This window comes from Syzygium oleosum, unplaced genomic scaffold (genome assembly GCF_021117445.2).
Source record: "Syzygium oleosum isolate NSW1041296 unplaced genomic scaffold, Sole_v2.1 Sole_v2.12, whole genome shotgun sequence".
NCBI lineage: Eukaryota > Viridiplantae > Streptophyta > Magnoliopsida > Myrtales > Myrtaceae > Syzygium > Syzygium oleosum.
The window spans coordinates 6,517,778-6,528,875 of NW_026607496.1; the positions used below are offsets into that span (position 1 = coordinate 6,517,778).

General features: G+C 41.7%; 2 protein-coding genes across 3 annotated transcripts; both read left to right on the forward strand.

Annotated features, from left to right (window-relative positions):
* Positions 1-1,037: 1,037 nt before the first annotated feature.
* Positions 1,038-5,426, forward strand: LOC115672270 (probable protein S-acyltransferase 16). The gene is made up of 7 exons (XM_030594042.2): positions 1,038-1,903; positions 3,542-3,634; positions 3,715-3,816; positions 4,178-4,255; positions 4,331-4,429; positions 4,514-4,609; positions 4,935-5,426. The coding sequence occupies exons 1-7, from the start codon at positions 1,625-1,627 to the stop codon at positions 5,043-5,045; spliced, it is 858 nt and encodes a 285-aa protein (XP_030449902.1). The 5' UTR covers positions 1,038-1,624; the 3' UTR covers positions 5,046-5,426.
* A 2,438-nt stretch (positions 5,427-7,864) lies between these two features.
* Positions 7,865-10,618, forward strand: LOC115672272 (uncharacterized). Of its 2 annotated transcripts, none has more exons than XM_030594043.2 (3): positions 7,865-7,997; positions 9,554-10,176; positions 10,334-10,618. In XM_030594043.2, exons 1-3 carry the CDS (start codon positions 7,957-7,959, stop codon positions 10,405-10,407), a joined length of 738 nt encoding a protein of 245 aa, XP_030449903.1. In that variant the 5' UTR covers positions 7,865-7,956; the 3' UTR covers positions 10,408-10,618. The 2 variants fall into 2 exon arrangements, with proteins under 2 accessions (XP_030449903.1, XP_056172596.1); XM_056316621.1 differs by lacking the exon at positions 7,865-7,997 and adding an exon at positions 8,263-8,495.
* Positions 10,619-11,098: the final 480 nt, after the last annotated feature.

Below are 11,098 nucleotides of genomic sequence, written 5' to 3' on the forward strand. Positions count from 1 at the left end.
AACTTCAGACAGAAAGTCAATGGGGGGCCAAATTTGGGATTTAAATGAAAGTTGATGTTTTTTTACGAGACAAAAAAAAGTTCAGGCCAGAATTGTCCCTCGACCTAAAGTTGGTGCTTTTTTACGGGACAAAAAAAAGTTCGGGCTATAATTGTCCCTCGACCTAAAGTTGATGCTTTTTTATGGAACAAAAAAATGTTCGGGCCAAAATTGTCCCTCGACCTAAAGTTGGTGCTTTTTTTTTGGAATTAACCCGGGGTTTTTGATGGTCAAAAGATTAGTTCAGGATAAAATTATCACAGGCATAACAGTTTGAGAATTTTTCGTGGTATTAACTCTTGATCTTATAACAACTTAACTTTCTTTTGCCATCTTATCTCAAAAGCTCGCTTTCTTAGTGAACTTTTTTTTCTAGTTTTTTTTAAATTCCATTAGTCTAAAATATATATATCAAATCTCTTTATTTAATATATCAAAGAATTCATATTTTTCCTTACTATAATGACAAGATACTTTTATATAGAGCATGTATGACATTAGAGGAATATATATGAATACACTAACAACCTTATGTACAATGAGGTATCTTGATATTTTTTTGCAAACAGTTCATCGATGATATCAATTTTTTTATCAATAAAAAATAATGATATTTCATTGGCATATTAAAAAAACAAATTCTTACTTTACGCAATGTTTTAATTTAATGAAATTTCATCTTCTTAATAGTTCATCCTTAAATTTGATCAACGATTGCAGAAAAGAAGCATATTTCTTGGAAGCTTCCCTTTTCGACAAAACAAATTTTTATGGAAGCAATAATCAACAATAGAAAAAACACAGTGCCTCTGATATACATGGAAAACCTACGATAAACATAAACTAAATATATGAAATTCTTTATTATGGTAAGTAGATCTCATATGGACATAGAAAAACTTAAAAATAAGAGGGAAGGAAATAAATTTGGAAACGCCAATTGAGATGGAATGCAAGTTCATCTTTTTGATGAAAATTTGGTGGATTTAGTCTTGCAGCGGTGAAAATGGTAGAGAGAGGTTTTTGCATATTTGTCAACTCCGACGAAAACAGAGCTGAGAAACGATGGCGAAGTGAATTTGGATTTGATAATTTCTCAGAGCTTGCTTCGTTTGATGGATGGGAGAGTGTGTGTCCACTTCCTTTCTGTTGAATGACAAATTTTACTTTCGACGGATGATTTCGAACGACCATTGAAAGATTCAGGGGGGGGATTAGCGTAGAAAAGAGATCACTGTCGTCATTTGTTATCGATTGTTGTTGGGAAAACGAGTGGAAATCTTGCTCCTCCACGTTCGCCTTCCCATCTTCTTGATTCTCGATCCGAGAATCGAAGAAGCAGAGGCGTCCCATCATCCACCGTCGCCGGTGCTCCAAGGTGGGAGCATCTGGCGCCGACCCAGAAGCGCTAGAGTCGTCTTTAGTGAAATTCAAGAGCGACCCACCAAGCATCGCCGCCGCATCGCGCCCGCCCACCTCTCAAGTTCACTCCTTTTCGCCCCTGGGGAAGGCCCGCGCCGTCGTCTCCGGGGTCGCCGCCGTCTCGCCGCCGGTGGTGCCTCCGGGGGGATAGAGGGGGCGCAGGATGAAGCGGCGAGGCGGGATCGGGTTCTCCCTCCCCGTCGCCGTCGTCGTCCTCGCGATCGGCTTCCTCTACTTCTCCACCGTCTTCGTGTTCATCGACCGCTGGTTTGGCCTCGCCTCCTCGCCGGGCCTCATGAACGCCGCCGCCTTCACCGCGGTCGCCCTCATGTGCGCCCTCAACTACGCCGCCTCCGTCTTCACCGACCCGGGTCGGGTCCCTCCCACCTTCGTGCCCGACGTCGAGGATGGCGAGACTCCGATCCACGAGATCAAGCGCAAGGTACGGCTCTGATTGCGTCTTTCCGAAGGTTTCCGCTTATACGATGCTGTTGATTCGGTTCCAAGAATCGATGGTTTCTTCTTTTTGCCCCGTTCAATTCCAGTTCATGCGCATTTGATACCTCCATACTCTGACTCGCTCGCGTTTAATGGATTTTTAGAGAATGTTATTACATGCGTGGGCTGATATGTAGTGCTCTATTTATGGAGGCGATCTGGAGATATGGGCATGACTGTGATTGATACTGTTTTAGTTTTTCGAGATTTCTCTTCCCGGAAAAGGGTTGTCAAACTTGCTACTATCAGATCTTGGTTCGGTGAGATGCTGATGCGATCCCTGTAATAAAGATGGAGTGGAGTATTCATTGTGTTGGCAATGTTGATCTATGTAGAATGCTTGTAGACATCGAATTAGTAAAGGGATGCTTAGTCGCGAATATATGAAGTGCAGTCCTTTTTAGTGGTCTTGGCCATTGCATCCATGCGATTCCGCAAGACGACAGGGATAGCCTGTTGAAAAGATTCTGGAAGTAATTGTAGTTTGTAAATAGAATGAACGTAGGTGTTAACCTGAGAATAATGTGTCCCTGTCTGCTTGTCTTGCTCTAGCCATTGAACTAGCGTCAAAGGTGCCATTACTATTATTAGTTAGGTATTGTGCCTGCAATATGGACCATGGTACTCTGAAGACATTATCAGGTGTGCTGGCCATCCTATAACTAACGCAACACCAAGTCTCGCATATTGTCTATCGCAAAATGATTGAAATTGCCTCCTTTGTGAAAATTACATTGATGCTCTTTATGTGAAGTTTGAATTGTCCACCCATTATGATGCTCGCATAATAATGATACTTTCAGCGATGAAATTTATGATGCCAAAGGGTGTGCTGAATTGCATTTGTAATTACATTTCAGCTTGGGGATCTAGTGTATTTTGCGGAATTTTGGAAGAATCATATATCCTGTGTTTTGTGTTCCACATCTCCCAATTGTTTTTATTTTCTGTTCACTTTGTTGAGGGAATTGTTTGGAATGTCATTTGGTCATGGCATTAATGTATCCCGATCTACGGGGTTTGCTCTATAGGAGTTGACAAATTTGAGTGTGCACTTGAGTCTCTTCAACTTCTCATCAGTGAGATCATATATGATGCACATTCATGTATGGGGAGTTAAATTCCATTTATGTTGTCTATCTAGTGTTTGTATATTCTCAAGTTTAGTCAGGCCTGATCAATTATCTTGTGTCCCACCAAGCCTGGGTCAGAATTATTATTTGAATGGTATGTCTTCCCTACTGTCCCTTGGTGCCTGGGCTACAGAACAAAGTTCTCTGTTTGAGGCATTGACTCTATGAATGATGTAGCGCTGAATCTGTGTTGATGCTACTCTTGGTTCATAGGGTAGGCTTGGCATAAATCGCTGGGGCTTGATTCTTGTTTAAGCTGGCTAATTGATCAGTCCTACTTGAATTAGTAGACAGAAAGAAGCTAATTGTTAAGGATTTTGCTGTCAAAAAAACGCAATAAAAAAAAAATTCTATTATGAGGGTGATACTCAAACTTTTTAGTAGCTTCTACTTAGTCTCTGAATCTGGAAATTTAAACCTGCAAATTTGTTATTTTGAGGATTTTGCAGGGTGGAGACTTGAGATATTGCCAAAAGTGTTCCCTCTATAAGCCTCCGCGTGCACATCATTGTCGAGTTTGCAAAAGATGTGTTCTGCGAATGGTATGCATGACGCACGCTATCGTCTGTGGATTAATCTTTTTTATACTATGTTCACTTAGCTAGTGTCACTTGAATGTCAGGATCACCACTGCATTTGGATAAACAATTGTGTTGGCAACGCAAACTACAAGGTGTTCTTTGTATTTGTTGTCTATGCAGTAACAGCATGCATCTATTCACTGGTATGTATGTATTTTCTCGGAGGATTCCTTTGAGTGATTTATGTTAAGAGTCCAATTTGCTATATCCATATGCGCTTTGAACCACTGCACGGTTCCTTTTAATGAAGTTCATTCGATTTGATGCATCCATCTATCCTCTTGAGGAGAGGTTTGATTTTGGTTCCACAGTTTGGGACTCTGTGTTCCTAATGCTGGCATGCTTTCGTTAATGAACTTCATCGTGCCTTATCTATATTCGAGCCAGAAAGGACCTCTTTATTTGTGATCTAAGTTAATAGGCATCAACTGTTGGACTAATTTCCAGTTAGAGCATTTGAATGAGATCAGTTATTTATGCTAACCCTTTTGGATGAACATATAGGTCTTGCTTCTGGGTAGTTTGATCAGTGATCCTGAAAAGGATGATCAGCAAAGTGAAGACTCCTCGCGAACCATATATGTAATACACCCGTAACACTTGGTTTGATACTCCATATATTCTCGAGTCCATTGACTCATAGTCTGCTATTTACAGGTTATTTCGGGGCTGTTGCTTGTACCTCTGTGCATTGCATTAAGTGTCCTATTGGGTTGGCACATCTACCTTATTTTGCATAACAAGACCACAATTGAGGTTGGTAAAGTCGACAGAACTATCATCTGTCCATTGTTATTTGCTGATAACTCTCTTCTTTTAGCTCTTATTCTTTTTCGACAGTATCATGAAGGTGTGAGAGCAATGTGGTTGGCAGAGAAGGGAGGGAGTGTCTATAATCATCCATATGATCTTGGTGCCTTCGAAAATTTGACAACGGTAAGAGCAATATACCCTATATTAGTGGGTGGTCAAATTCAACGTCGCCCTTTGACTTGATTCCAGGGCTGAGAATTTTGATATGGTAGAGATAGTAGTACTACACGGTGAATAAGGTATTTCTGAGAGAAATACAAAGGTGAAACAAATACTATTGGCTCAAACGAACTTAAAGCTTCTCTACGTACACAAGGCTCGATTGCTGCCTTACTTTGAACGATCGCCTGTTTTAGTTTGTACTTTGGGAACCGAGGATTGTTTGTCCTCTCTATTTGTTTTTCCTCTGTCTTGCCTCAAGTGGCTCACATCATTTTGTTTCCTTCAGGTGCTGGGTCCAAACATATTAACCTGGGTATGCCCCACATCTACACACATCGGTTCCGGTCTTCGCTTCCGCACCTCGTATGACGAGTTGGCCGCTTCGCCTGATTCGTAGCCTCTTTCGCTTTGTCGGGAACCGACCTCGAGTCATACCACATTCTTTTAACTCACAGATGCAATAGAGCGCTCTCCATTTGATTTAGAGGTTCCTAGACCGTGCGCCCCCGCGGCTTTGCATGCAGGAATTTTCCCACGACTAGCTGCCTGGCTTTCTGATGCCGAAGCTTTATGGCTGCGAGGTTCTCGGGAGGCGTGCAGCAGGTGTAGTCTTTGTAAGATTTGGTTAAAGGTGGGGGAGTTTGGTCTTTCTTTTGGATTTTGTTGTGTCATAGGTTTGTCCTTGCGGGTGGTGGTATAGAGCTCTCGTGCCTGTATGAAATTCGGCTCACAACTGTACAAAGAGGAAGGTATATAAAAGGATCATTCGATTGCCAGATTTGCTTTGGTACCACACAGGTTTGGTTAGGAAGTACAGAAACGTGAATGCATTTCCTTGTACGTTGAGAGTTGTAATTGCTTGAAACGGGTTGAAAATAAAGATTCGAGTTCATCACACACTTGTTTTCTTGTACTTGGTGCCTTCATTCCTGTCAAAGAGGAAAATTGTACATTTTTTTGGCACGTTCGCCCTCGACTATTGACCGTTAATCCTTTTAACTTTCATTTTGTTATAGCCGTCAACCCTTGATCTGTTTTTTCTGTTTGCCTGTGCCTAGGAAGTCATTTTTCAGGAGCAAAATTGCAGTTCTTCTTGATTATTTTTCTACTAAATGACTCTCCTGCCTTCATATATGTTGAAACGAATGAATGTTCATGCAATAAAAACAAGAAAAAATGAGGGAAAAAAAAATGTAATGATCATTAGAACAATATTAGGACACAATAATTTGACTTGAAAATAAAGAACAATAAACACGTTTACCCTTAAAAAATCACCTGTTGGATTCGTGCAAACGGAAAAATGGACGGAGAGTTAACGTTTACAACAAAATAATATTTCAAGAAGGTTTGGTGCAAATGTTGAAAGTTGGGAAGCGAATGGGCATCGTGACAGTTCGGAGGGGGTTTTGTATAAAATTCCCCAATAAATATGTACCGCAAGTGGTACAATGCTACAGGGTAAGTAATTATGGCCGCATTTGGTTGGGCTTTTGGGGAATTTTTTTGAGAAAATACAAAGGATTTTAGGTCAAATGAGTTTTTCAAAATGCAAATAGTATTTGGTGAATTGTAATTTAAAAGTGCGTTGGAAAGTAACTTTGATTTAAATGGTGTTTAGAAAAATTAAACATTTTAAAGGACTTTTGCTATTTAAAAAAAAAAAAAAACTCAAACCAGCTAAGGGCTCAAGTGACTGGTGGGTGGCCGATGCTAGATCTGGCCAAATAGCTCGCTAGCGACGTTGCATGGGGAGAGGGCATTTCTGAAAAAGTTTAGCGATAGTTTAGCGATGACAAAGTTGGAAGAAAAATATGTATCAGCATTATGGAAATGCTCAAAAATCCTTCGGACCTGCCTTAAGCTAAAGGTCTTTGGAAATGCTGTTGCATCTCTGCAAAACTCTTCAAGAAATTTATCAGACACCATTTGCCTTGGGTCAAGGAAAGTTTTCTCACACGCAGCCTATGTCATTCTAGGATCCAGTTAAATTTGATCATAGACTCGGCGACCCAATGAGCTCGTATGAGCTAGCAAGGCTCAAAGCACAATCCAGCCTAACCTGGACATGCAATTTTCTTTTTTGCTCGAGTATGCTCCTATGGACATATTTAGGCCCTTCGGGTCGGGTCATTTTACAAAAAAAGAAAGCCTTATTATTTTTTTTTTGTATCGTGAGAGAACCGGACCAACACTTCCGAGACATTAGTCTCGGTTGAGGTCCAAATGTTGAAAGCCTTCAAAGGCTCCGTCTTGGAAATGGGGCAAAAAGAAAATTTTAACTGGAAAATTTTGATGAATTTAATTTAATTTTTGGGAGATAGAAGTATGTTGGGAAATTTAATTATTGGGATGGTTTTCCTTGCATTCGCTGCACCTAGATTTGCTCCCATGCAAAGCTGAAGTGTCGCTGGTGATTACTTCTATGGGGTGGCAATTCCAGATGTGACATAAGAGCACGACTTGCACTCGACACAAATTTAGCGAAAGAAACCGAATCCGGCACGACTTAACTCGAAACTGACATGTCTTCATCCTTTTTAAATTAAAAAATATTACATAGTTATATCGAAACATTTTGGCAACGACACGAGACGACACAGATGGTCGACAGGAACGTTGTATGCAAAAAACACGAATTCCCCATATTTCCGTTCCCCTGCCCTTCAGGTCTGCTTGCTCTGCTTTTAACTTCTTAGGAGGAGTCTTGGATGAACGTTCTTTGGATGCAAAAGTCAGGGATGAGGGGGGTTCGGATTTTAAATGCTGGAAATGCGTCTCCGATCTAAATAAGAGCTACAATAGTTATACCAAATACCAAAACAATTTCCTCAAACTCACACGTAATATGTTACGTTATAGATATTATTTACTAATTATTTTAAGCGGTATAATCGATTTTTTAAGAAAATATTTTTAAAATTATTTATTTTCCTCATAATAAACGGAAGGGATAATATGGGTTGGACCCACCAAAGCTTCGGACGTGGCGCAACGGCACGTGGAGACGAGATGGCCCCGCCATGGTCTCTACCCCACCGCCCCCGCCCTCCCTCCCTCCCCGCCGCGCGCTGCGCAGACGTGGCGCCACGCGCGGTTGTCAGCCGATTGCGGCGACTGGTCAGCCGGCGCACGCGCCACAACCCCCCGCGTCTGCCCCTTGTACCTACGGAACAAGATTGGCCCACAAAAGGTATAGCGCAGGCGAACCTTGGATAAACTGCAAAGGAGAAACAGCTCCAATCTCCTCCGTCTCTCTCTCTCTCTCTCTCTCTCACTCTCACTCTCACTCTCCTCTCTGCTTCGACATGGATCACCAGGACGACGAGAACCCATCCGAGATCAATAGGTTCGAATCCCGATGCCTTCTTTGTTTCCTGGGTCTTTCTTTCTTGGCTCGATACTTTCGCTGCCTCGTTGTTTTGTTATGTCGATCGAGTCCGGCAGTTCTTGTTCTGCCGAAATTCGCTTGAAGAAAAAGATTGATGGGGTCTCTCTGCGCGCGTCTCGTTAGCTTTGGGAATGGGGTCGCGTTATCTGGTGGGGTTGGACTTTTAGGGAGCCGGAACAAGAATCGAAGGGTTTGCCGTCAGATTTGTGTTAGCTTGGTGTTAACCGAGAAAGAGCAGATTCGGCGGCTGACTTCTGAGAGCCTGTTTTACTCTCTTTCCAGGAGTAGGCTAGAATGATGGAACTGAGAAAAATGCTTGCGACATGGAAGGAGCGCTGCAAAAAGTGCCGGTTCTTTTTGGTGCTGATGAGGTGATGTGAGCTATCAGGAGTGTATGCTTGTTTCTCGTGGGAATGTGTTTCTTTTTTTGTTGGAGAGCGGAGGCTGTGAATTGAGGTTAGATCTTGCGCATAAGTTTAAGTGCTCCGCCTCTGATTTTCGCGTCTGGGTTATCTTTTCGTCGTTACTGCTCACGCCCGCGCGCCCCCGATTCATGATGCCAAAAGTAATAAGACAGATCTTGCGTCGTGGTACTCTGAATGGCTTGGGCTTTTAGAGACACGGTAACACACTCAGCTCTGTGGCCTGGGTCGATATAGAGATTGAGGTCTCGAATTTGATTCTTCGCTCCCCCTTTTCGCCCAATTACGGCGTATCCCTTCTTTTATGTACTCTGGGTTTTGACAATTCATCGCTCATGGGGCATGCATATTGGGGTTTGCATGCTCGGGGGAAGTTTTTATCGTATCAAACTTCACATGAGGGAAGTCTTATGCTATAATATGTGCTCCACGCCGTACTTTAATATCGTAAGTTTCTTTACAGAAGATTGGTTGTTACCCTTAACTCTAAGTACATGGCCCTTTTGTGGGTGTATTTATCTGTTAGTTAGAGAAAGAAGATTTCCACTTTACTCCTTAGAATTGAGATTGTTCTTCACCAAGCACCTTTAGCATTTCCAATGATTTGCTCCGATCTTGAATAAATCAGGCCCCAAAATTGTTGTCCTTAATCGAAGGTTCCTTCTGAAACGCGTGATATGTTTAAACTTTAGGTGGTGGCTTGTGTTCCAAATGGCTTTGCCTTTGGTCTCATTTCCAGAGCACATATGGAAATAATTGAGAAAACAAAAGATAACAGAACTCATATAGTTTTCCTATAAAGATTCTTTTCTCCTGATTATCTAATGAAAACATCAAAGCAATTTCTTGTGAACTCTGCTCTCGTTCTTAACCATTTTGATATCCATTGTCGAAAGATGCATGATCCATCTATGCCCTGTGAACTAAAAAAATGACCCACTGCTTCATGTCTGAAGGGTTGTAAATAAGTCATCTTGAATCAATGGATTCATTGTAAGATCCTTCTATGATATAATGCATTTTTATTACAATTTTATCAAGCTTTCACATTACCTTAGCACTCGATAAGAACTTCTGTTTTTGTCTATATAGGAAAAGAAAGTTGCAGCCTGAGCTCTTGATTCTGCCTCTGCCAAAGCACCAATGCTGGGATCGAGGCACTATTCATTTCTCTACATTCAATAAGCACCTGGAAAAAGATGACATCTCTAAAGTCGCAATCAAGGGAAAGGTGGACGTAGGTGATAGCAACGATGGATCGAGACCTGAATCAGAAAAGGATAGTAACATCTTTGTGGAAAATTCCGATTCCACTATGTCATTGTATGGAATAGGTAACTGTGAAACTGAGTCCGCCTCAATATCCAACAGGCATTCAGCATCGTCCACGAGTTACCGGTGTGCGAATTCAGAGAATTCATCTTATTCATCGCATTGCATGATGATGCTGGATAAAGAGGATGGTAAAGATAATCTAGTGCTAGGTCTTCAAGACGTCATTCCTCTCAGTCGCGACAGTCAATTACGAGTACAAGAGATCCTGGAGGAGCATCTCCTTGAATTTGGAAACCATGCGGATCACATATGCTCGGAAGAGGGAAAGGACTGCATCGACCAATGCCCTGATGATGAAACCGAAGATATCATCTACTCCAATGGGGGGCCGCCTTCTAATAAATTTGTCCTTTCCTCTGGAAGATGGATCGTCAACCAAGGTATGGTTTCTTGTTGAGTGTTGCGTAAATGTAGAAACGGCCCTCCTCACTCCGCGCCTTTTCCAATTTCGTCCTTGATTCTGCTAATATCCAACTGGTGGCTTGGTATGTTCTCGATGTTTTGGTCGCTGACTTCTCTTTTGTTATTTCATTGCAGAAGCCCAACACGGCACGAGAAGACCGACAATAGACCAAGAGTTTGAGCAGTACTTCTCCACGCTCATGCTGTAGCAGGGCATTGCCTGAAATAGACGACAAAAGTAGATATTACTAATATCAGCTTCCTGGATAATCGCCCTGTACTCTGCCTTTGGTATGGAGGTTATAAATCAGTCTTGCCTTACTTTTCGGTTGTTGCATACTCTATAATAAATATAATCGCTAGCAAATCTTGAGTGAACATCTTTGATGATATATTTACCTAGTTTTTGGTTGGGATGTACGTGCATACTTGTGTGTTAGCTAGTAAATACAAGGTAGTCTACACGCTTCCCGCTCCCGAATGTCCCTCTTGATATCGCTTGTGTATTATTTTCACTTTCCTGGGTCAAAGATTGCGTCAGATCTCCTAAGAGTGCTTACGTGTATACATGATTCAATCGGATAGATGTTTTAGAGAAGTTTGATTAGGTATGTTGTCGAATCAGTATTTTAAGGAAGACTTGCCCTCTCCCTAACTCCTTTAAATTGAAAGTAGCTGTAAACCAGTAAACCGTGGTGACTTAATTACCAGATAAATGACGAGATCGCCATGTCACTTTTGCTTTTCTTCTCGCCCACGAATATAAGATGAGTTGACAGGTTATTTACCTATCAAAAGAGCTAAAGGGAGGGTTGAGATACAAGTTTATTCATGCCGTTTTGATCCGTCTAGCTTATGGGGTTTTCATCATTCGCATTAAATTGACTCTCCTTACCTAGT